Source organism: Xiphophorus maculatus, chromosome 2 (assembly GCF_002775205.1).
Source record: "Xiphophorus maculatus strain JP 163 A chromosome 2, X_maculatus-5.0-male, whole genome shotgun sequence".
NCBI classification, from domain to species: Eukaryota; Metazoa; Chordata; class Actinopteri; order Cyprinodontiformes; family Poeciliidae; genus Xiphophorus; species Xiphophorus maculatus.
The window spans coordinates 23,916,392-23,943,590 of NC_036444.1; the positions used below are offsets into that span (position 1 = coordinate 23,916,392).

At 41.8% G+C, this 27,199-nt stretch overlaps 1 protein-coding gene across 1 annotated transcript; it reads left to right on the forward strand.

The window, feature by feature from the left end:
- Window positions 1-101: 101 nt before the first annotated feature.
- On the forward strand, window positions 102-27,199 carry syt12 (synaptotagmin 12). The gene is made up of 8 exons (XM_023347649.1): window positions 102-521; window positions 14,591-14,651; window positions 14,941-15,134; window positions 16,233-16,619; window positions 22,571-22,786; window positions 23,469-23,589; window positions 24,617-24,750; window positions 25,604-27,199. The coding sequence occupies exons 2-8, from the start codon at window positions 14,606-14,608 to the stop codon at window positions 25,775-25,777; spliced, it is 1,272 nt and encodes a 423-aa protein (XP_023203417.1). The 5' UTR covers window positions 102-521; window positions 14,591-14,605; the 3' UTR covers window positions 25,778-27,199.

Below are 27,199 nucleotides of genomic sequence, written 5' to 3' on the forward strand. Positions count from 1 at the left end.
CTCCTCCAGGCTCTTGCTCTCCCTCTCTCCCTTCCCTTTCTCTCTCTCTCTCTCTCTCTCTCTCTCTCTCTCTTCTCTCTCTCTCTCTCTCTCTCTCTCTCTCTCTCTCTCTCTCTCTCTCTCTCTGTGTGTGTGTGTGTGAGCTGATCAGCATCAGCAGCGGGAGGCGGTGGACGCGTTTCTCTTGCATCCTGGACCGGTTCAGGTTGCGCTGCAGGGGAGGGACTTTGCTTGTGCAGACTGGGCTGAGCTGCAGCAGGGATGCATCAGGCGGCAGAGACGGACCTCTGAGTTGACTGGAGAAACCCACGGCCTCCTGTTTCCTCTGAGAAAGAAGAAGAAGAAGAAGCGTGAACGCTGTTTCTCTACCTCCTCTTCCCTCCTACCCCGCCACTGGGGGCAAATAATCCCCGAACACCGCCGGAGTCGCTGGATGGAGAGAGTCGCCTGAAGAAAGGAGAGCGGTGGAGTTGCTCTCCTCCTCCCCCCTTTCTCTCTACTGCACCAAAAGAAAACCCCGGGTAAGCTCCTCTCTCTCTCTCACACACACACACACACACTCGCCTGCCTCTTTCCTCTCATCCTGCTGCTTTAACTGCGCCCCTGAAACTGAACGGCGCTTTTTCCTCTCCCTGCCTCACCATCAGGATCCAGTTGGTTTGTGTTTTATCAGTACGGAACAGGTTGTTTCCAGATGTGGCGGTCCAGGGTGCAGCATCCTGTGGCTCAACTCCAGCTGAAGGAACTTAGAGCAGGTCAGGCGTCCATGATGCGCTCTAGAGCAACCTGAAGGCAGCTAATAAGCCAATTTAATTTAATCTCAGTATAAATCCAGCTGCTTTGTGAAGGCCTACGACTTTTAGAAAACAAAGTCAGGTTTAATTGTGTAGCTCATTTAAGGAACAAGGCAGTGCAAAGTGCTTTACAACATAAAAACATAAAACAGTAACCAATCATGACAAACCAACTAAAATTACATTTTGTCAAATATACATCACAATGTTCTATTTACTATTAATCAAAGGCAACTCTAGGCAGGTGTGTCTAGATTTAAAGGAAATCAGTGTTTCAGAAGTTTTGCGGTTTTCTGGAAGTTTGCTCCAGATTTGTGGTGCGTAGAAGCTGAATGTTGCTTCTCAATGTTTGGTTCTGGTTCTGGGTTTGCAGAGCAGAACCAAGTCACAAAGTCACCTGCTGACATTGTAATGTAGAGCTGCGTATCATGCGCATAGCTATGGTAACTAATCTTAGCTCTTGTTATAACCTAAGCTAGCCGGAGCGTGTAAATAGGAGGCGTCTGAGGGTTGAACCTTGTGGTACCCCGCATGTGACTTCTGCATCAGAGGAGCAAAAAAACAGCAGACAAGTCAGGGGGAAGATTGTTAGCTAACAAAGTAGAGATAAATACAGGACAAACCTGTTGGAGAATGTTAACGCGTTAGAACGACCCAGTCAAAGTCCAGAGTTAAATCCAATTTGGTCCCGGCGGCAAAACTTGCGAAATAACTAATTGCTGTTCACGCACACTTCTATCGATGATGACTCAAGAGTATCTAAATTGTTCCCACACTTTTCAGATTTATGTTTGTAAGAAACTTCAAAAACAGATTCTTCAAATTCATCAGCCAGTTTTTCTCAGGGTCTGTTTTCTACAGTGACAAACACTAATGGAGGCTGTCCCACTGTCTTACTGATGATTAATCCAGATTTTCGTTTGCACCATTTGACTAAATCCTCATTCAAAGGGGGTTCTAATCTAGAAAGGTAGGAAACCGTTCAGACGTTATGCAATATGCAGACTCCACTGTTGTCTCCACTGATTCCCAGGATCAGGGTCGATCCTGGGAATCAGTGTGTGCACGGTGATGAAAACGATGCTGCTTGAGCTTTTAATTTCGGGTAATCCCATTAGATGATGCTCACCGTAGCAACACGCCGTAATGTGGTTTAATCCTCCCTCCTGTTCTGTCTCAGAGGCAGCCGAGGGGCTTCTGGCACCTTCTGGATGCTCATGCTGTCATGCTAATGTGTCCATACTGTTTGGTCCTGGTACAAACACAAACCGTAGGATAGACTGGCAGAAACAAAGGGTGGTGTACCTTTGTGTATCCATCACCCTTGTATCAGTCTTTTGCACCAATAGGCTGAAATATTCACCTGTTTTTCTAGTTTAAGTTCAGGCAGACTGGACAGCTTTCAAGTCAAAGATTGTCAGTTTGATTTAGATTTGGACTTTGACTGGGCCATTCTTACGTGAATTCTGCCTTGATCGATGGCATTCCTTTGGCTGCGTTCACACTGCTGCCTGAAGTGACCCAATTCTGATTTTTTTGCCGTAAAGCGACCTGTATCTGATCTTTTCATGACAGTCTGAACAACACGGGTCGGATTCTTTTCGAATGCAACCCAGACCTCTTGGGTATCCGATACATATCCGATTCAAATGTGACCTAACGTCCAGGTCGCATTCATCCGACCTGAAGGTCATTCATACTCCACAAATGTCACTTTTCGGCGTCCTGATACACACAAGCGGGAAAAAACAACAACAACCATGATGGACTATAATGAGGATTAAGTTGTTGATATGCTGCTCCGTTCAACTGTGTAAGCTAGGCTCCAGCGTTAGCCTCCATGTTTACTTCTGCAAACACCAGCACTACTTCTTCTTTTTATGGCGGTTGGCAGAACACTGAGAACGATGACGCTATTGCGCTCTCTACTGCTCATGCGGGACACTTTCAGGTTGTTTGCCCGTTCACACTGGAGAACACGTACAGGTCGCATATATTTGGAAGTGCGAACGGCCACGGCAAAAAAAAAATCCAATTTGACAAACAATCTGAATTGGGTCACTTCAGGCTGCAGTGTGAACGCAGCCTTTGTAGCTCTGGGTGAATGTTGAGGACGTTCCTGGATCAGGGTAAAAATTTCCAAACAAGGGGCGTGCTGTGGTGGCGTAGTGGTTAGAGCGCCCCACGTTTGGAGGCCTTAGTCCTCGACGTGGATGTTGCGGGTTCGACTCCCGGTCCCGACGTCCTGTCTGCATACTGTCGCAAAAAATACGAGCAAAAACTCTTCGGAGAAAACAATGGAAAAAATAAAATTTCCAAACAGCCTCAAGTGTCTGTAGCTTCAGTCTGGTTTTCTTCCAGGGTTATTCAGTACGCAGCTCCATCCGTCTCTCTCGCTCTTTGAGGTAAACAAAAATGACACAGCTACTAATTAGTCCTTTTTTGAAACTTTAATCTAAATTTTCAAGATATGGTCTTAAACTTTTTATGCCTACTGCCTATTTCATTTTAATGGTTGTTTGCAATAAATGCTTACTCAGATTTTTTTTTTTTTGTCTCATTCCCATCTCTTCATTTTGCATTTTGAAGCGGCACTTAGAACCTTCGTAAAATCCAAAAGTGCGAAACGTAAATTTTCTTGTCATTTTTCAACTGGTCATAACATTTTGATCTGGAGAATATTTACCCAATGGACAACGATGGGAGCGAAGCACTTTGGGGTTCGCTGGCTATACAAGTTCAAAGCCATTTACCAATGATATAATTTAAAGGTAATTCACTTTATGAATGTTCCTCTCCATAGGATCAAACGTGTCTTTCAGGGTTTTAGAGATCAGTAGAAAAGTGCAGCGTTCCAGTAGGGGGCGTAGCCTCAATGCTGCTTCAGTAAGCAGGATGCTAGCTTAACTACAAGTGTATTTCATGAAATGTGCTTCTTATAGTCAAGATTGTACAAAATAGAGTATTTTTTCCCCCAAATGTATTTTAAATTCAACCTTCACTACTTCAGGTTTATTTCTGTTCATTTCCTTACATTTTTCTTCAATTGAAACCCCTGGAGAGTCCCGGACTTGCTGAGAATGTTGCAACCATTGGATGTTTCGCCTGATGGAAACGGGTTTCGTTTTGATTACGTGCGGAGTTTGTTTGTTGGTACAAAAAGTTCTCTTACACTCTCCTCTGACCACAACACCTAGTTCTTGTTGTGCCCCACATGATTCACGTAAAACAGAACTTCTGCACGGGGTTTCTGTAGCGATGGCCAGATTTGCGGGCCGCACCACTTGTACCAGAAAGGCTGCGTCACGGTGATGTGTGTTGATGCGTCGTCTCTGTTCTCCCTCCCGTTTGGGGGGTTTGGCTGGTGTTTGATAGCTTCTCAATGATCTGTTCCAATGTGACGGACTGGGTGTTACTCCGCCTTCACTCAGCTGAAATACGACCCGCTCAGAACTCAATTCCTTCACCAGCACTCGCAATCATCTCAGCTATTCCTTTAACACGCCTCCTCGCGGTTTCTCTCATTCCCTCACACACGCACGCACACATTTCCCTTTCCTTTCTGGACTCATTAGAAGTATTACATTAGGGAAGCACTGAGATGGAAACTGAAGACGTGAGACTTTGTGAGTCCTCGGAAGCGCGTCGAGCCCACCCGCGTTATGAGCCTGGTCTTTCCTAACTGGTGGCTTGGGTCTTGATGTATCACAGCTAATATTTCCAGAATAGATCATGTGATGGATTGCCTTTTTTTGTTGTTGTTTTTATGGCGTATGCCTGCGGTCGGTGCAGATTGCTGCCAAATGTAGCTGCAGCTCAAATCTTCGAAAGGCTTGTAGATGCAGCAAGTAGGCTGGAGATAAATCACTTGGACCGTTTAGGACCAAAGCTGAAAAGAACTGAGAAGTCAGCTTGCTTCAGAGCTAAAAGTTTTGTTTGTTTGTTTGTTTTTAAATGCACCAATAAAGACGCAAAGAGAAAGTATAAAGTATAAAAGTGCGGTTATCAACAAGGGCTCCCAGATTTTCTCATTTGTGAGAAATCTGGCCTGCAGAAGGTGGGCGGGTTTCTTTCCAAAACATTAGGTCAGCTCTTACAGACGTTTTTGCAGCACTAAGTGCTTTCACCGTCGTGTATTAGCTTAATTGTTGGGTTGTTCATCTCATAAGTGGAAGCTTTAATTTGTTAGTGTGATCGGGGGCAACACTCGACACTTGATTGATAGTTTTGGCTTTAACGCCAATTTACCGATCCGAGAGTCGAGATTAAAAAGCGATGAAATTTATTTGTTTATTTTTATTTTTTGCAACAGATCAACCACGTTGGTCTGGACTTTGACTGGGACATGTTAACACTTGAATATGCTTCAAATTCAATCGATCCACATCAGTTCTGGCTGAATATTTGCTCTTCAGAGTCCTAACAGGATGGCCCTGTGTGTAGCTCAAACCATCTTCCTGTCAAATTTGAGACGTTTCCCTGTAGTCGTCGTAGAAGAGAATCCCCCACAGCATGATGTTGCCATCACCATGTTTCCGTAAACGGTTGACGTGTTCAGAGATGTGCGATGATGCTTGTTGATTTTTCCACCGTAGCATTTTGAAACCTGAGTGAAGTTGCCTCCCCACACTCGCACATCTTCTTCAAGTCAGACAAAATTGGCGTCAAACGTTTGTGCAGCAAAAATTTTCGTTTGTGCCGCTATCACTTTAAAGATATTAAGAAATTTTCCCAGGGGTTATGAAAGGTCGTCCACCCATCTTTAACCGAAAATGGACTTTTTAGCCTTCCTTCAAACATCTAACCAAAGCTTGTTCCTTGTTGTATTTAGTTTCCTTTTACAAACCTCTGAGACCTTCACCGAACATCTGGATCAGCTCTCAGACTAAATTACACAAATGTGATATCTATTTATTGATCGTATATGTTGTGACGGGAATTAGTTATTCAGAAATCAGAGTAGAGGGGCTGAATGCACGTTTAGATTGTTTTTTGTGGGAAATTAAAGACTTGAATACGATGTAGTTCTTTTCTAACTCATAAAAAGCCACTAGGATTTTTGAAGTTTTTCCATAAAATGTGGTAAATTTCAGTTGCTATGAGTACATTTTCAATATAAAACAGCACATTTAACATTTTCTTTTAATTTCCTGGACAATCGACTTACAATGGAACGCACAGGTACGCGTGAAACCATTAAAAACCAATTCTGGAGTCATAAAACTCACTGGGAGCATTTCTGTGCAAGTCTGAGAGGAAATATTGAATTCATTCTTTCACCTGAGTTAAATTAAATGACACCTGGGAGAGATGGAAAGTACGTCTTCACTGTAAAACAGGCAGCAGCAGGTACTGTCTGCAGAGAGGTGAGCAGATGTTGGAGGAGACTCTGATTTTTCATAAACTTTGGCTAAAAGATGGCAGTGAGCGCAATGATGGGACTGTTAATCTGGTTAATGTTAAAACCGCTGAACAAAGATGTGACAGACATCATCTTAACCAACGGAACTGAAACCTCCAGGCCACCGTAGAAGTCAAATGCATGATTTTATGGAGACATTTAGTGTGTTTGCATAAGCTCAGGTGACGTTTATGCTCACTGTTCACTTTAGAGATCTGTTGGAGCTTTAAATTGGGCTAAGGAGAAAAGGGGTCAATACATCCTGCACGTTTCTCCGAACAGGAGGGCGGATGTAGAGGACGTAGAAGGCGGAGAAGAACTCTCAGGGACAGTTAAAGCATCTGTTGAGAGAAAACAGGTCTTTCTGTCCTTTTGCTCCCTCCAGCATTAAAGGCCTGTAATAGATGGATTGCCATAAAGCTCTGAAGCATTGATGGTACCCAAATGATTGGCTCCAACAGCTTAAGTTATCAATTACTTTTTATGCTTTCATTTCCATAGAGCTCATATAAATGAATGTGACAATCAAACAGATGATGGTAGTTCCTTAATGCTGTATAACATGATTTGGTTTGTAATTAGCTCAGTAGACAAATATATTGTGATGGTGGTGTCCTCTGCATCCTGAACTGGACCTGGAGTTTATGTCAGCGTTTGACTGGTGGGCTTGTTAGCTGTTGGCAGCACCTAACACAGGCCTCATGAGTCTTCCAGAGAGAAATCATGAGTCTTCCAGAGAGAAGTCATGAGTCTTACAGAGAGAAATCATGAGTCTTCCAGAGAGAAATCATGAGTCTTCCAGAGAGAAATCATGAGTCTTCCAGAGAGAAATCATGAGTCTTCCAGAGAGAAATCATGAGTCTTCCAGAGAGAAGTCATGAGTCTTCCAGAGAGAAGTCATGAGTCTTACAGAGAGAAGTCATGAGTCTTACAGAGAGAAATCATGAGTCTTCCAGAGAGAAATCATGAGTCTTACAGAGAGAAGTCATGAGTCTTTCAGAGAGCATCCTGCCGGTAGTGCCAAAATGTTGAATTATCCCCCAATCCCATTCTTCTAATTTCTCTTTTTTACCTGTTGTGGGCCTGCGACTCAGGTGGTAGCAGTTGTTAGCTTTGCTAAACTCCGACCCCTCTGGGTTAGCATGTTAGCATACTTACTTACTTTAGATTGGGTGACAGTTTCGCTGGATTTGTTTGGCTTTGTAAAGTTTTATTTTATTCTCTACACTTAGAGAAACTGCAGGAATGAAGCACCAAACCCAAGTCCTTGTTCTTCAGCTGTCCACATGGGGGCGACATCTTGTGTTCTTTCTTTGTTTACTTAAAAAGAGAAAGAACGTTTTTGTTCTTACTGACATTAAATAAGACCAAACTGTCTCTGCTTTAGCACAGTTAGGATTATGAAAACTATTTTTATTTTCTTAATGCCGGAGAATCTATTTGCTCAAAGTCGGACGTTCGCATACGCTAGCCTTGCTATGCTAGCCCAGATGAGGATGTTGAGTCTTTGTAAGCATTTAACATTTTCCTTAAAAATGTTACAGAAAATATGGATGCATCTTAAAGCTTCATTTCAAATCCACTACTTCCTTCTGTGACATTGTGGGAAGATGAAGAGAAATCATTTAAGATATCAGGAAAATAAATGTGGACCAAAGCGAGTTGAAAGGCCACACAGAGACGAAAAATTCATAAGAAATTAAAAGTTGACCACAGTGACCATCATTACAATTTAAGGAAATAAATGATTAGTTAATAATAAGTCTTACATGTCACTGTTGGATATTCCAAGACTCTGAGTTACAGGTTTATTGTTATGTCTGAGGTAATGGGGCATCTTGCTGCTGTGTGCAGTTTTCTCCGCCGTTGCTGCCAGCACTGAGATTTAAAAACTTGTGCCAGTGGGCGCTTCTTTTGCTTAAACCAGGCATTAAATGAATTAAACCGGAAAGTCAAAGCGCAGCCGGATTTGTCCAACGTGTGGTACGGAGGACACTGGGTGCAGGAGAGAGACGCATGGCCCAGCCGGCCGAACATGCACTGCGGGTGTTGTGTGATGTCCCAGCACGGCAGCAAGGCTGGTAATTTGATTATGATGTCATTGGAGGAGATTAAAAGCCGAACTGATTGATCAGGTTGTCGAGGAAGCGAGCGGGAGAGAGGAGAGAGCGGCTGATGGCCGTCTGTTCCTCCCACACAGTGTTCCTCATTCCTCTGTCAGCGCAGACACACCGTTGTTTGTTTCTCTGACCACAGTCACCTACTTTGTTTCCATTATCCGTCTCATCAGTGTCTTTTTCATTCCTTATCTAACCTTTCATCGCTTTTAACCTGTGTTAGTTTGTTCTTAAGACAAAACCCATCAGTCCTTGTGTCTCTTCTTATTGATCAAAGTTGTTCAATATTCAGCTCCAGCAAAAATTATTCTGATCTCCCACAGAGGTGACTGTGGGTTGAGTTCTCGTCTTGTAATCGGATGGTTGTAGGTTCGATTCTAGCTTCCTCCTGTCATCTACGCCTGTTCCCCTCAACGAGGCATTTAACCCCTGACCTAAATATGCCTACTGCTCTGCACATTGGTGTATAGATGTGTTTGTAATTTTTGGTAGCTAACTTCATTAGTTCATAAGGAATCTGGTGCTCCTGAAACAGGTCAGCTGTCATTCATCCCCAGATTTTAATCATTGGTTAATTTTATGTACTCGACTACATTTGTTATTTTCGCCAGAGGGTCTATTGTACCTTTGAAATGAATGGCGTCGTGTGCAAAATGTCTGACTGATAAAATAATTTCAAACAAGTGACAATCAAGATCTTGCAGGCTTTTAAGAAAAAGCTGCACCACTTTACTGTCGCAACATTGTCTTAATGAGCTGCCACTTCAACCTCGTTGCTTAAGGAGAAAGGACTCAGTGGTTTGTGTCCTTCAAAACCATTGGAGGTTGAAGGTATTATTTTTGACCAACTGGGAGGTGTGCTTTCCACCATTATCTTGCTGAAACATCCAGTGGGGACCTAAAGTGAGACTTACAGCTGATTCCTTTCAAGTAATCTTCCAAATGAACACCAATGAAGCGAAAACGCCCCATGACATGATGCTAAAGTTTATCAGTGGAAAATGTGATTTTAGGCTTGAAGGCTTCTCTCTCAAGTTTAGTCTCATCAGACCAAAGAGCAGACTTCCAAAACACATCACCATGTTTCAAATGTTCCTTGGCTAAACTTCAGTCGGGCATTGATGTGCGTTGTTTGATCGATGGAGGTTTTGACGTCCTCCACAATGAAGAGCTCTTCCAAACATTGCTGTCACAATAAACAATAAATCAATCAATCCTGTGATAAATTAAAGCGAGCTCAGTAATTTCTATTTGCATGATTTATTGTTTTTCTCCTTCTGCCAAAAACTGGATGACTAAAGTCTTCAGTCTGGTGTTTTGGTCTCAACTAGGCCGTTTTTTGAAGGACAATTTTGTTTACAGTGTCTCCATAGATTAATTTTATTTGTTGTTTCTGTTGTTTAGTTTATTTATTTAGGATATTTTAAATGTCCTCCAGTTACAGTGTTAAATTTAGAGTTTATCGATCTTTAAGAACATATTCTTGCATTTTTATGCCATTATTACCATTACATTATTTGAAAATTGTGTCTAAACAACAACAATATTATCGTTTATCGCAATAAGTTCTCTGACAATTTATCGTCCAGCAAAATTTGTAATAGTGACAGGCCTGCTTCCAAATGTCTCCCTGGACACTTGAGCCCAGCTGATCGACACAAACTTTGACAGAGACTCAGAGATCATTGTTGACGTCTCTGGTTATTTTTTGAAATATTGCGCTTACAGGCAGGGGCGCTGCCAGGAATATTGGGCCCCCTGAAAAAATTTTATCCCCCCCCACACACACACAGCTGCTGTTACAATTTATTTTAGTTTATCTGACCCATCCAAAAGCATCACAATTGTAAAGGCTTGCAACTGTCTTGCTTTCTTTATAACTGATAACTAGCACAATATTTACTGCTCATGAATTTTACACCCAACAGTCCACATACAGTATGCAAATAGGTTGCTTAAATATTTTCTATTAGTTTTAGATTACTGAAATGTCTGTCCCCACCAGCAGCAGTCATAGGCAACGTTCAAAATGTATATGAATCAATCCAAACTTCTCAAAAAATGCTAGGTAATTACATTTTGTTCAAGTATATAACTTTAATAAAAAATATGTTTTCTCCATATTCGTTAATTCTGTCACCATGTTGTGCCAGTTTGTTATGAGACAGATAATCTGTGAAAACAATCAATCTGCTCCCTGAACTACTATTACTGGCTAAAATGATGCAACGTTCTGACCAAAACAACCAATCAGAACCAGGAGGAGGGTCTTAGCGCTGTCAATCAATCCTATTCACTCACTGCTAAATGTGCTAATGGTGGAGAAACAACATGTCATTACAGGAAAATTGTTTATCTGCCATCATTGGTAGCTATGCTAACTAGACTGAGCATTCACAACAGGCTATGCTAGCTACAGCATAGCACAGAGCAAAGGGGAGGAAGGATGAGCAGCAACATGAGATTGTGATTGACAGCGATAAAACTCTCCTACCACTGACTGGTTGTTTCTAGATATCACTGGGAGAAGACAGAGGAAATAGATTTTTAACAGATTATCTCTTATACCATACTGTAACAACATAATGACAGTTTTAACAAATATGTAAAAATTATTTTCTATAGAAGTTGCATACTGCAGCTTTAATTTCACTTAGCAGAGGACGAGTCAGGAGGGACGTGGGTTAGAGCTGCTGCTGACTGACTCACCTGTTGTTAAGTGGTAAAAGGTACAGGGACAAGTTCAATATATGAATATGTTGGTAATTTCTTTTCTTAATTCATTAAATGCTAGTGAAATGGAGGCAAGCTGTCTGTAGCTAAGCTAACTATGCTAAATGGTTGATAATCTTAGTTTACCCACCTCAGAGAAAAACGGGATTACAAATTGAAACTTACCTTATTCTTTCTCTGTCTCTCTATTTTTAAATTTTTTTTGAAAACCTGACTTTATTATTTTTCTTAGCAGCACAGTAACAGCCACAGTCATTCTTGTTTTCTACTGTCTGCTGCTGAACATCGTCACCATCGAGCTCCAAGCAGGAACGAACCATTTCATGCAGATCCAGGTTCAGGGCAAATATGGATGTGTGCTGTTGGGTCTGGGAGTGGCAACATGACATTTTTACTGCTATAAACAATCTTCGAAAATACAATATGATTAATTTTGTAATTGACAGGGCTCCATTTTTCATTTTTATTTCTATGAGCAAAAAAAATAAATAAATAAATTGTGAAGGGCCCCCTGTTGGTCAGGAGGCCTTAGAATTGTCATAACTTTCCCCCCTATATATACGGCGCCCCTGGTTACAGGCTCACCCAGGTTTCTTTGCAACTGAATTTGCCTCCTGGTCTTTTACAGTAATGCATTGTACATCTGTTCTTGACACCAAGAAACGTTTGTAAATGACCGTGTAGACTCCATCCTCACGATAAGTGTCTGCCATGCTCTGTCTGAAGTCCGGATTAACTTCTTTTTCTTTTTGGCTTAATGAATTTGCTTCTCAGAGTAGTCCAAGTGTTCAAGTGCCTCTGGACTTCGCAGGCCATTTCTTTTACAGACAGACATGCAGACATGTTGTAGCTTGTTACCAACACTTGTTTTAAAATAATGTCACCTTTAAAGCAGTGGCTGGAGCATCTTTTAATGTAGTTACAGAGCCAAGTTGGCCAGTAACAGTGCTTCCCAAACAGAATATCCAAATAATCATCTTACTGACTTTAAGGGATTCAGGATTGTGATGCTCCATCAGAGAAAAGACTTTAGGAATCACTATGTAAGAGGAATTTGATTGATCAACCAAACTCCTCAGTCTGACTGGATCTGGAAACAAATTACCAGAGGTCCCGACATTGAGTGTACTCTGTTCTATTTCTGTCCTAGTGTAATCTGCTTTTAAGTCCGTGTATGTGAGCTGATGTGGATCATGCAGAGCAGAGACACAAGGGAAGATTCCCATCCTGTGAGAGATCCTCTTTGCCTACCTAACGGCACATCAGGAGCACGCCCTGCACTGCACCAGCCACTTCCACCGGCCCGCATGGGTTGTGTTCTCCGAAGCCTTTGGTTGAGAAAAAGAAACACACAGCCTGCAGCCCTCCCCCAGTTTTTCTATACATCATTAGTGTAATGCTCCCGTTTCCCCCAAGCTGCTGCGATATGGGGTAGATTCCAACAAGCAGGGAGGAGGGAGGAGGCGAGGAATGAGTCACACACAGGCCAGCACCCATCGTTTTTATAGCTGCTCAGTTTTGCTTAGAAGACAGTGATGCAGAAAAACGCTCTTTTGTGCTTTTTCACAAGAATAGCAGTTAGGTTAGGCTTGGTGCTACATGATAAATAACTATAGCAACGTGAGTTCACAATACGCACAGTGTGAGTCAGCTGTCAGTTCCTGTTAAAGAAACACCTAAGAGGTATGGATGGCAATTCCAGCCAGAAGAGGACAAAGAAACTTAATAACAGGAACTATAAGAAACAGGAACTGGAATCTTGTTTGTGGGATTGCTGGACTCCTGGATGGCCTGCAGGTCACAGGAACCAACTTGGTTTGCCAGCCAAGAGGCGGCTTTCCCTCAAACTCCTGGTGTACCTGTTCCTTTGTATCATTTGATTATGTTTAGAGGTTGTGAGTACTCCACAATTTCTAAACAGTTTGTCCACCTTGTGGAGTACTCACTATTTAGACCAATATTATGCATTTTAGATTATTATGGAGAGAAACTCCTATTAGCTTTTCCAGAGAATCTCCTTCTAGCTTAGAAATTATGGAGTTCTTATAATTATCTTGCAACCCAGAAGAGGAATTACAACAAACTTGGAATGCAGATAAACAACTTCCAGAACAAGAACAATTAGTTTACATACTTTAGATCACAGGTGTCAAACTCCAGTCCTCAAGGGCCGCTGTCCTGCAGGTTTTAGATGTGCCACAGGTACAAAATGCTGGAATGAAATGGCTTAATTACCTCCTCCTTGTGTAGATCAGTTCTCCAGAGCCTTAATGACCTAATTATTCTGTTCAGGTGGTGCAGCAGAGGCACATCTAAAAGTTGCAGGACTGCGGCCCTTGAGGACTGGAGTTTGAGACCCCTGATATAGATAAACATTTAGCACCATCCTGGTCCTCGAGGGCCGGTGTCCTGCAACTCTTAGTTGTCTCCCTGGTCCAACACGCTTGGATCCAACAGCTGAATCACCTCCTAAGTGCAGTCAGGTTCTCCAGAGTCCTGCTAATGTCCTCGTTATTTGACTCAGGTGTGTGGAAGTAGAGACACATCTAAAAGTTGCAGGAGACCGGCCCTCCAGGCCTGGAGTTGCCCACCCCTGATATTCATAGAATCAAACATGGAGAATCAACATTTAGTTTTATGCCAACTTTCTTTTTTGTTTTTGTTTTTTTCACCTTTTGCTCTTTCCTGTGGTTTATTGTTTTGTTTATATTGCCATCTAATTCATGTAAAGCTCTTTGGATCGCCTTGTAGCTGAAGATGTGCTATATAGATAACATGACCTTACCTTACGTCATTGATGGCAGAAACAAATGGTTGAGACAAAGGAGGCCGGATGCCTTTGGGAATCATCGAAGAGCTCCAGAAAGGAAACTTGAGGGAGGAGCTCTGGCTACGTGGAACCAGGAACCTGAGGCAAATCCTCCATCTTTGTTATCCAACACACCAACACTAACAACTAAACCGAACCCAATTATGTGCTGGCATAACGGCTAATGCTTGAGAGAAACTTTATCTTGTCTGGTTGGGTTTTTCTGTATTCTGTCTTGGCAGCTGCTTATTTCAGGTGATTTTGAAGGAGTTGGTTTTTGATTCGCTGATTTTGTCACGATCAACATCCTCTGAGTCGACTGTAATGGAAAACTATCTTTCACAGTGGACATTGACATAAACAGCATCCGCCTTTAAGGGAGTTGTTAGCTCTAGCGCTAGTATACTGTGTGTTCGCTGATTAGAAGATATAATTTTTGGTCACCAAAATGGATCAAATGTTACAAATCTGGTCAGGAGCCACTTTCTCGGTCCATGTCTACTTTTAGCAATTTCCCTAAGTGGGTTGTTGGATCCGTGTTGTTGTACACAGACACACATTAAGATCAATTCAGGTTGAAGTGATTTAGATCGACACGTTGTGAAAGTGGATGGGCGTTTCATCGTTGTGGATGGTGCTGCTTCACACTGTTATTTTTGTTCAAATTAAACTTTTGTTGGTAAGCTGTGACGTGAATTCGACTCCACAGATTTTTTGGTTTGGTGTGTTCCTGCAGGCTGGATGAGACATCATGTCCTCGGCTGAAAGTGAGGATTTATCAGGCTACCGTTTGAGTGGTGAGTATGTCATAAATCTGTCATTACTGCATGTATGAGAGCATAACTTGTTTTTGTCTTAAACATTTTTATATTTATTTCGACTCGATGTGTCCTGTTTGTTCCCTAAAGTCGCCCACTCTCTCTGCTCAGATGCAGAGCCTGAAACTCTGGATGTTTATAAAGAAACTCTTTCATTGTTTAATTTTTTTACTCTCAATCTTTAAATGCTGCCTGTTCTGAGGCTTTTTGTCAATAAAACATCAGAGCGGCTTTGAGGATGGGTTTGTTTTTTCCCCGTGTGCTCCAGTGGTGCAGAACCCACCAGGCTGGGAGGTGGGGATTTACTTGGTGGGCTTCTTGGTGCTGCTTGGTGCAGCGGGACTCAACATCTGGAAGCTGTGGAAATCTGGAACCTTCCCCGCCCCCTCGCCCTTCCCCAATTTTGACTACAGATATCTGCAAGAGAAATATGGAAACTCCTTCTCAGAAGTCAGACAAAAGGTAATATTTGTTTAACTTCACTAAAAAAAAAAAGTAGCTTCAAGTTTAGCTGACAAGTTCAAACCTCTGTGATCCCAACTCTCTTCTTATATGAGATTATTTTTATTATTTTTTTTATCTCTGACACCAATTCTAAGCTTAGGTATTCATTAATAAGTACCAGTCTAATATTTTACTCAAATTGATGCAGAGTCTATAATTAAAAATTCAGCAACTTTAAAGTACAATAAAGTATCACACTGCATTTCATCAACTTTACATGGTTTACATTCTCATGTAAACCTCTTAACTCTCTCACCAGTGATGTTCTGGATGCAGTGGGATCCATTTTTATTGATGCTGAAAAATATTTTGTCCCAGCAGGAGATCCTGTTGTTCAGCCTTTTCCATCTATTAACATATTTGACACGACTCATCTAACTAGTCCTCATTAAACCCCCTTGATACAGAATAGTTTGCTAAAGTGCTAGGCTAACATTGACTTATTGTTTTGATATTACCTATTGATTATTTGGAGTGTGGGATATTTCAGTGTGGCTCTAGTTAAAATATGTGGATAAATCCCAAGTAAAATGTTGATCAGCTGCATCAGAATATTTTCTTTGAACATCATTAAATTTAGTGACAAGTGTTTCAGCTGCTTTCTCCTCAGTTCTCACACAAACAGTGGTTAAAGCACAGCTCACATGACACGTAGTCAGGAAGCTACGGCAACCAGTGCAGACTCTCTTTGACCTTAAATATCGACGTGAAGGGTGAGCAAAACTGCTATTGTTCTGGAAAACACAGATTCATTAGATGAAAGTCTCAGACAGTTCGACAGCAATTGGTACTGAGAGCCGAGTTTAACCAGGGAAACTGATGCGAATTGTTTAAATTGTCTTGATTAAGACCACAATAGGACATGCCTTGAATTTTACCACGAGAGACCAAAATCAAACCCAAAAGACTCAGAAAAGAAACAGTGAAACGCTGCTCTATAAATTCTGAACACTCCCAGTAAAACAAAGTAAATTAACCTTTTTAGGTTTTTGAAGATGGGAAATTCTGCGAATCCCTTTGGCGTTATAATCATCTCCTTCTCTCTCCTCCACGAAGAGAGTGGCGGCCATCAACCACCGGCGCACCTCCACCACCTCCAGCCGTAAACCCAGCCTGGCCCTCGGCGACACCCCCGACGCGTTCAGGGAGCTGGGCCACCTGGAGCTGATGAGCAGGGAGCTGGACCCAACGGGCTTGGCTCAGCTCAACCGCTCCATCTCCACCGACTCGCTCAGCTCCATCTCCTCCATCGCAAACAACTTCGGTCACGACTTCACGGTCGGCCAGCTTGAAGTGACCCTGGAGTTCGACGCGCCTCGGCAGCTGCTCCACATCACCCTGCACCAGGGGAAGGACTTGCTGGAGAAGGAGGAAGGGGACTTCCCTGGTTGCTTCATCAGAGTGTCGTTGGGGCCAGAGGAGTTTAACGTGGGAGTGACAAGGGTGAGGACCTCTCCTTGAATGCTGGTGTCAGCAATGTAGGGTAGGCTTGTTCTTCCTTATGCGATAAAAAGGAAACACTCTATTATTTACTTTGTAGTTTACCTTTAAAGTAGGACTTCATGTATATCTTCTCAACTCTCTGAAGGAAACAAACGCACCCAGTATAACACTTTCGTTCTATTGGCTGAGAGGTTGCCAGGCGACGGTGCTTTTTTTGTTCCAAGTACAAAATTATTCACAAGCAAGCAGAAAGGTTTGCAAGCAGAGATTTGATCCAAGCAGAGACACATTTTGAGCAAGAGGAGAAAGGTTTGAGAAAGCAGAGTGAATATTTGAAAGTACAAGCATTACACTTTTTGAGAAGAAAGACGTGAAGTCCTGCTTTCAAACTGAAAATGTGTGCATTATGGCAGAAAAAGCTCCCCATACACACATAGCAAAACTGCTACAAGCACTGAATTTCTCCTAGCCAGCAGGTTACTACTGAGAAAATAATACTAATGCACTTCAGGATCGACAAGAAAATGTCTTCATAAGAAACCCATTCTTTACACACACAACATAGCGTCACAATAACATGTCACCAGAAATTGATTTTCTTCAACTTTACCCAGGAGCTCGTTAACCAGGTACTCAAAGATGCCTCTTTACAAAAGAAACCCAAATCTGACTTCCTCAAAGAATCACTTTGTGAGATGCAAACGCAAATCCAGACTACATGGAAAAAAGACAAGAGCAGAGAAGATATTTGGCAGTTTCATTGCACCTTTGACTGAACAAAAGGGATTTTCCTTTTATTGTTTGTGATCAAGCTACAAAATTATTGTTATTTTGACCACATTTTAGTTACGACAGTGACTGTACTAACTTGAAAAACCTCATAATCCCGTTATTCTCTTAGTGTTTTAAAGGGATGTGCACCTCTGCGGTTTAAGCTGAATAATCCACCATCTCCTTTCTGCACTTCTGATACTGCCATTTTTGCTATTTGATCGCCAGCTAGGTCATGTTGCTGCACATCTTTTAAAAAGATCAAAACATTGTCACAACATTTTTAGTAAAGTAACAACATTTCTTGTTCTTGCTCATGCTGCACCATGCAGACGCTCTGTCTGCACCGACGAAGAATAACGTGCCTCAAGATCATAAATAATACGATCTTGAAGTCAGACACACTCCGACTTCAGCTAATAATTACTTGACTGCTTCAGAGTATGATCATAGGGCATTAAACTTTAACTACAAATAGAAAATAGATCAGTGGCGTCGTGTAAAATGTCTGTCTTGACAGAATAAAACGCCATGAATTTTGCAAGCTTTTCGATATTACCTGACTGTAATAATAGTGGACAATAGGTAAAGTTTTGCAGTCATGCACCAGAAATTATGTGGCACAAAAGTCAATCAAAGCATAATTACTGAAGGTTTTCCATATTGGAAATTTTACATTACTTTGTTATACTAAAATGTTGATTTTGACTACACCAAGGTCAGACAGCAGAAAAAAAATCAGGGTATAGTTTCAATGGATCATTAGCATTTTTGACAACCCCAGTGGACTTATGAGCCATTGAGTTTTAAAGATAGAAGTGTAATCTGACCCTGGGGACATGAGACCGTCTCCCTGTCTCACGAAGAGGGCAGTTCGGACTCTCTTGAAAGTGGTTTCGGATCTTAGCCCCAGCTGAATTTCCACTGTGACGGTGATCCGTCCCACAGGACCAGGAGCTCGACAAGCCAGTTGCTTCTGGTTCCAGAGCAGCCTGTTTCACTTGCTGCACTAGCTGCACCCTGGGGGCCTGGAGTCAGGAAGGCGGATTTCACATTGTTTTACTGTCACAACGGACTGATGAAATCTCAGCTCGCTCAATTTGCCACTGCACAATCGCCCATCACAGTGCGTGGTCCATTTTCTGTCTGCTGTTTTCAGAAACACACTGCTGCTGAGTTCTTGTGATGAACTACATTTATCAGCATTTAAACATTTTCATTCCAACCTCCCTAATGTCGGTGATCATTAATTATTCATTTTTGGAACCAAAGCCGACGTTGCTCACTGAAAGAGAGGAGTCGCTATAAAACATGGCTTTATTTAAAAAAAATAAGGTTTCAAAATAATGCTGAGCTGACATTTTAAATTGTCTATAGTGCATCATGCCAGTAATTAGCATGGTTACCTACTGTGACAGCAGTCTGTGTAATCCCTAGATAATTTAGACCCTTTTCTCAACCCTTTGTTTTTCCTGACACAGAAATCCAACTGGAACTTTAACCTTTCTTTTACTAGCTTCTTATACCTTTTACACAAACACTAATGGTGAAAGTATATTCTTAAGTCTTCATTCAGTAACAACGTCCACACCGAAGAGTGTTGGTGTGACCTGTTAATGCTACGTTTTACGGATCGGAAAATACTGGGATTTTAGTGTCCGATCTCAAACACGTTTGGCTTCGGTCACCAACAAATGTCTTCCTGTAACCTGTCAACATGTCAATAATTATGTGTAACAGGAACATATTTTAAAAATATTCCAAGTAATATTCCATTAAGCTCTGTTTCTATTGTTTTTGCTTAAGAATCCATTCCAGTTGATTTACTTGAGAATACCCACACCGCTAAATCTCCACTCCGGGTTTTCCTGGTTACCTACAACAACTCGGCACGCTGCCTGATCCAAATATAAAAAACACAGTGGAATCGCTCAGAACTGGACTGGACTGGACGTCAGTCCCATTGACATCTGACTGTGGCTAGACTGTTTCACCAGGTTATAAAGCCTTTCTGCTTTAACTCTGCTAATGCTAGTGGTTCAGTTGAAATGTCTGAACGTCTTTGCTCTAAAGAAATCAAATTAAGTTGATATTTGTCAAAATAAAAGATTTTTAATATAAAATACTCCACAAACTGCATTTAAAACATGTTAGCCACTCCTGCCCTGGCACCGTTAGCCTTTGTGACCTAGCCAACTTGCCCTTTCCTCCCATTATGAAGGCTTTTGACGCCCCTGCTGTGTTAATACCATTTTAGAGTCTAACAATCAATGATATAAATAAGAATTACGACCCTCATAATGGGATACGTAAATAAATATGAAAAAATTTTCCTGTGAAGATCAGATTTGGTTACTTTTATTGCAGCTGCTATTTTGCTTTTTATTTTTGCCTCATTTTCATTATTTGTGTTCCAGGAGCTGTCCTCATTTAGCAGTCGTTTATATTTAGCTGCTAATAGTTCACCTTTCAAAGTCCTGCCATAAAATTCACAGCTAATTTTCATCGCCGCCCTCTAATACGAAACGGAGGGAAAGCGCCTGCGTCCCTCTGCAGAGACCTGCCTTCTGTTCCCACCTCCTGGTTGCCAGAACTTCCTGCCCCCGGTCCCAGCTGGCTGTGAGTCATCGCTCCGCTGTGTGGCTCTGTTTCTTCAGGCTGACATGTTGGATGCGCAGGTTTATCGGCTTGCTTCAAAGTGTCCATCCTGCTGTAACGATGGCAGCAGCCACTGATGAAGCTGCATCGACACTCTGCGGAGTTCCTGACATTAGCTTCACTCGTCACCCTGTCGGTCCCCCGATGCTTTGGAGACATTTTGGTTATTTTAATTGTGGCATGTTTGGCTTTTTGCTGCGGTTCTAATTATTGCTACAATATTTTCTCTGATGTTTATTTTGTGACTCTAAATGGGCCGAATCTTCCTTTAACACTTGAGGTTCTGCAATAACTTTTATTTACAGCCACGAACCTCCAGCCCAGATCCCATCAGCAGCGGCTTTAACCTGCCTGGTAGAAACGTTAAGGAGAAGCAGAGCGAACAGTCAGCAGGTGGTACCAGGTGGTACCAGGTGGTACCAGGGCTTTGAGCTGCATCGCGACTCGCGGTGACAGTCGGTACCGTGTCTTATATCAGGATGTCTGATATAAAGACAGATATTCTTTCTATCTGTCGGTGGGACCGACTCAAGCTGCCTGTAGTGAACCGGGCTTTTAGCAGAATGATGAAGTTAAAGTCAGAAGTTTCTCTGCAGCCGAAGCATTTCTGTGTTTAGGGGCGAGGCGGGTTTTGTCTCGCTATAGTGAGGACAAAAATATAAATAGAAACAAGTTTTTCTAACGCCAACATCAGACTTACCTTTTTATTCACAAACTAGTGTATTTGGTTTGTGAATAAAAATATTCTTGCCCATAATTTAATAGTTAGAGGGCACAGATCCGCCCCCCTTCTCTTCACTTTCTCTGCCTCCATGTTGTCAAACAACATGGAGGCAGAGAAAGTGAGAGTCATTACTAAACTGAGGGCAGCCAGACTAGTTTATTTTGCTAAATTATTGTACTTAGCTAAACATTATTGCTGAGGGGCACAAGCAGGCCTTCTGACATACAGATAAAAAAAAAAAAAGAAAAGAAAAAAGGGCACTAGGGGCATCAATGATAAAAGGGTCAGGGGCTCAAGCCCCTTTCATCCCCCCCTCTGCAGGTGCCTGCTCATTAGTGGTCAAGCAGGCTCCTTTCTTCTGCCTGTTCCTGTTTATTCTACCATCCAACATCTCTGTCATCACTATTGTTTTCCCCACATTTACCCTCCTCCTCTCTTTACAATCCTTTTCTTTAGTTTCCTTCTCATCTTCTATATATTTGCTGTCATGGCCTCTTGCCTTTATTCTCCCCTGTAATAATCTTTCTATTTCTGCCGTGACTCACACTTACACATGTCCGCACACACTTACTCTTTTTATTGCCTCGTGTTGCCATCGCCACTGTTGTCTCCTGAGAGACGAGACCAACACGGCAGCACGAAAACCTCGCATTGTGAAAGGAGGAAAGGCTAGAAGAAACAGAGGCTTCTTCTCCGGATCATTTTTTATTATTATTTGTGCAGATTTTTGGCAGTTATGATGCTCTTTAAGTTCAAGTTCACGACCCCAAACTTACATAAAGGCACTTTGCTATGATTTTTAACCTGTTCTATTGCGCTGCCACTAGTTTTTATTCGCCAGTGACCTCAGTTACTCTTTCAAATGTCTTTTCTGACTTTCAGTCACATGACAAAATCAACAGTTGCACACATTAGCTTTAATAGCTAAACTTGTTACTTGGTCTTATTTTTTAAATAAATTATCTCAATCTCAGTCAGATTGGATGGAGGGCATCTGTGGGCCTTTAATTCTTGCCAAAGACTCTAAGTTACACTCAAGTCTGGGCTTTAACTAGGCCATTCTAACTCTGTCCTAGTTATTCTAACATCTTTGTTCCAAACTGGGCATGGGCTGGTATGAAACTATGAAGGTATCCTGAAGTAAAAATATCACAGTTTCATGTTATCACCGCTTTTTTTTTTTTTTATCACAGGTGGTCTAAAATGAACAAATTGAATTTACAGTGGCCACATAAAGAACGCTGCATTGAGACCAAAAGTAGTGGAGAGCATCACTTATAGTTGTCCAGTCAACAGATTCTCTCACCTGAGCTGTGGAGTTTTGCAGCTCCTCCAGAGTTACTATTGGCTTTTTATCTGGTTGTCTGACGAGCCCCATGTGCAGTCATTAAGTCAAAAACTCTTCTTTGCCTCAAAGTACTCTTGAGTCAGATGTGAAGCCAAAGCTGAAGTTGGACCAAAACTGGTTCAGCAAAGACGACGATCCCAAACACAGCAGCCAACCTTCGAGCAGCGAAGAGTAAAAGAATCTGGATGTGGCAGTGATCCAATTTAGTCAAAGTCCAGAACTTCAGGAGACCAAAGGATGAACAAACCTCCATGTACCGAGTCAACAGTGGGCAAATGATTCCCTCCGATGATTTTGGCGACTTACTAAGTCCTACAGAAAACAAGTGCTTCAGCTTCTTACTGCTGAAGTTGTCCCGCAGACTTTTTAATCCCGGGGTGTACTTACTTTGTCAACATTTGCTTCACAGTCTCGTACATTTCAGCCTCTCTCCCCGTGTCGTTCCCGCAGGTCCAGACGAACGCCTTCACCGTCCTCTTTGACGAGCGCTTCTCCGTCCCCATGGACCAGTCCGCCCTGGACGAGTACAGCCTGCGCTTCGCCGCGTTTGGCATCGACGCCGATGAACGGAACATCAGCGCCGGCTTGGCTGAGCTGAAGCTGTCGGACCTGGACCTGACCATCAGGCCGTTCAACGCCTGGCTCTACCTTCAGGACGTCAATAAGGTCCCTGAATTAACCAGGACCTTCATTCAGTGGTTGAAAGGATTGCTGCTGAAAATGAGCTTCCAGTTTGAAGCTCATTCAAATTCCAGAACGGAAAATGTAATTGGAGCATTTGACTGTTTACATTGTGGACGTTGCAGACAGCATGAAGTGGAGTTTTGATCCCTCTGCTGGCCACCAACCAAAACTACACGTCCGTTTTAATAAACATCAGTTGAAACTCATTGAGCACATCTTTAGCAATCCATGGCTTGTTGCTTCACGAGTCACATGGGGTGTTAAACGGAAAGTGTAAGCAGTGAATGCAGATATGAAACTTCAGGCCTGCATAGCAGAACCAGATGTTTGTCGTGTGTCACACAAAAAGATAGTGGATTCAGCATCTTTGCCCATCCAACCCAAATGTTTCAGACTTTGTGAATTTTTCGTTAAATAACTAAATGATTTTTTTTTTTGTAACAAAAATATTTTGAATGGCTAATTTTTAGTTGACTAAATATTAGCTCAGTCCCGTCAATGACTACTTATGATTTTCCATTCCAGAATCTGTTCAAGAAAGTATTCGGATTTTCTCGCGCAGCATCTGCCTCAGTTCACACGTCTCATAAACGATTCACCTGCAGGTCAGGATTATGATCCAGCTGCAGAAGCTTCTTACCTTTGCGTGTGTTTGACTCCGCAGGCCGTGGATGCGGTCGGGGAGATTTTGCTGTCTCTCAGCTACTTGCCGACGGCAGAGCGGCTCACGGTGGTCGTGGCCAAGTGCAAGAATCTAATATGGACCAATGAAAAGAACACAGCAGGTGAGGAGAGGCTACATGTAATGTTGTTTTTCTGCTTGTGAGTTTATTTATCATGTAAAGGGATTCCATCTACATGTGACGCATCACCACTGCAAAATGAAAGCCACCAAAATTCAGAATGCAGTTTAAAAAAATATATATGTTTAAACAATGTAAGGCATATGGGATATTTACCTACACACCTATACATATATATATAGCTTACATTTGTGCTCTTATATACCCATAATCAGAGTTTGAAATAAATGTAAGTGTCAGGAAGCATTGAAATTGACTTTATTTTGAAAACCCAACGCCTCTGGCTCTGGCCTGTGGGGTTGTGAAGCTGGCTGCTGTCCGCCGCGCTGCTTTCAGGAGTGAAGTAAAACTAGACGATACTCTGAAGTAGAGAAAAGGTGAAACAACAGTTCCTAAAGAAGGTCAAGTTGAAGGCATTTTTTGCTCAGCTCTGTGAAAACGACCCTGTTAACGTATGTTGCATTTGAACGAGGGTAACGTGGCTCATTAATTTAGTTTGGCCTTCATGCACAATGCTTCAAATACTTTTTGAAAGCTTCCCGATTAATCGGCAGCATCGTATCAACCCTCCTCAGCCCACCGTCACAGCTCAGAAACATCCCAAAGGAAACTCTGAGGTACACAGAGGAGTACGCTTATTATTTTAAAAGTTTGCGACACAGTTCACAACTCTCAGTGGAAAATATCAAGCACTGTGCAAAACTCTTCATTTTATATTGGCTTTCAAATCGCAAAGTGCTTTAAAAGCTTTACACAGTGTGTCGTTGTTGAGTGCTAACAGGAATTAAATGTGGGAGGACGTATCGGTCGTCATCTAGTCGGATAGTTGAGCTATAAATCACTCGTCTCACTCCTTCTAAGTCTAAAGGTCACCTGAGCTAATCGTGTCTGCTCCATGTGAAATTCCGCTCAGAAAAATAAGGGGATGGGTGATTCTAATTGAAATGTGTTTTGTTGACTTACAGAGAACAAGCTGCTCTAATGTGACTCTCTGGTTCTCCGCCATCAGATCCGTTTGTCAAAGTGTATCTGCTGCAAGACGGCAGAAAGATCAGCAAGAAGAAAACCTCCACGAAACGAGACGACACCAACCCGATCTTCAACGAAGCCATGATCTTCTCGGTGCCGTCCGCCGTCCTGCAGGTGACGCTTCAGACTGCATACTGGTTTTATTTCATCAATAAGGGGGTAGCCTTGATTAGTAACCAGACAAACAAAACAAAAAAGTTGCAGTGGAGTCAAAAGGTCAAATTTTTAGAAAAAAAAAAATCTATTTGCATTTGCCAAAAAATGTGAGCGTAAATAATTTTAAAAGGAGAAACTTTCAATATTTTGCATATATTGAATTTATATTGAGTTTGTATTTGTTTTTTTCTCAAGAATCCGGGGCATTTCACTTTCTGGTTAATATGCAGTCTAGATGATTTTCTTAATATCAGTGGTGGCCAAACATTTTGCTGAAAGTGCTCGAGGGACACATCATTTTATTTATTTATTTATTTTTAAATCAATCGAGAAACACCCCTTAAAAACTTGTTTCAAAGTATTTACTCAGAGTGGTGTTAAAAACAAATGCACGCCACACTTTCCAGTTTATTTGAAACTTAATTCGAAAGTCATGCATGCTTTTTCTTACTTTTCACAAGACTTCTCCACTTCGGTTTGTGTTTGTGACATGGAGAAATGGGAAAAGTAAAAAAAAACAAAAAACTTTCAGAAAAACGGCTGTCTGCTCAACCAAACTAGTTGAATTGTCTTAGTTATTTTATTTTTCTGACTAAATTGGCTGCCAGTTCTGTATAGTTTTTCAGTTTGCGTATAATAGCTGTCGCTACATTCCACAGATTTGACCATTTCCACCCAAAAACTCCTTCCTCAATAAAACCAACAGAGAACTTTGGTGGGGGTTTTTTTCAGTTTCATAAAGCTTTGGACAAAAACATGCGGAGTCACGTCTGCAGAGCCTGTTTATGTAACCGTGTCGCTCTGCTGGCAGGAGCTCTCCCTGAGGGTCACCGTGGCGGAGGCCACAGACGACGGACGGGGCGAAAACCTGGGCCACGTGATCATCGGCCCCGAGGCCAGCGGCATGGGGATCACCCACTGGAACCAGATGCTGGCCACGCTGAGGAAGCCCGTCTCCATGTGGCACCCGCTGCGCAGGATCTAACACACACACACACTTTTACCATGGAAAATCCTCTTCTCGTTCCTGTGGACTCTCGTTTGGTGCCGTGTTACAATGTTAGGATGTAGATTTGTGAGCGATTTTATTGGTACCACAATGAAATTAAAACCACATCTTCACGTAATAGGGCTAAGTAAAAAAAAAATTATATATATATATATATATATATATATATATATATAATATATTTGGTTAATTACAGGCTGTGGTAATCAATCAGTTTTAGTCTAAGTTTGGTTCTCCATTAAACAGCAGAAGGAGACATGGACATGAAATGTTTTTCTTCCTTTCACAGGACTTTCAGCTTAGAGTTTGGGTTGAAGTGTTTGGTAAGAAAACTCCCTGTACTTGCATGGTGCCTCCTCTGGCTGTAGCCTCTCATATGTGTGTTGAGAATGACCGACAGGGCGGCGGAGGGCGGGCGTCGCTCCTCTTTCAGGAAAAAAAACACAATCGTTTGTCATTGATTGCGCCTTATTGGTTTTGTTATTCCCCAGTGGATTCTGAGCTGTTTTAAAATTACTTATGTATCTTGTAAAGAGTGAGACTGACAGTTTTTTTGTGTGTGTGTTTGTTTTTTATTTATTGTACATTTAAAAAATATATATCCAGGTACTTTTATCCAGGTGAAATAATTGTAATCTGTAGCAGTTGTTTCAGGGTGGCTGTCGATGTGTTTTTAACGCAATAAGCAGATTTGGAAAGTAGAGTGCCGTAACGCTCTTCTCTCATTCTCATTTTGGTTGTTCCTCCAAAGACTCTGTGTACAAAATCATGTTTTTCTAACAATAAACTTATTCAGAAAAAAACAACAAAACAAGCTTTAGCATAAATATCATCACTGACCAGTTAACTATAATCCAAACTCCTCTGGGAATTTAACTTGTGATGTAAAGAACACTACACAAAATGTATGAGTTTATTTTGTGTGAGAGAAAAAAACCTCGATGATCTACGTTTGATACAGCAGCGGGACGAGAGGCTCGCAAAGCTCAGAATGTCAACGTTGCTTCTGATCTGTCTGAGAGATCCTCTAGAAACGTGTGCAGTTGTATTTTATTGCAACTTTTAAATGTACATAGAATTAACGCATAATCAACCCTGGGCATTGTGGTATAACTACATTTTTTTGTTAGTTTTGTTCGGTTGGAACTTCATTTCGCTCCTCGTTTTGCAAACCTGTTCAAAAAATAACACGATTGGTAATACAGAAGAAAAATACATTTCCTATGTGCCAAATAATGAAGCAATATTGTCATTCATTGTCACAATCTGCATTCAACAAAGCTGTAGCCTACATTTGGCAATGCATGAAGATCCTTAGCACCTGATGTGAATGTGCCTCAAGAATACAGTGTATAGCGCGAATGCTGTTTCAAATAAAAATTAAAAAATTAAATAAGA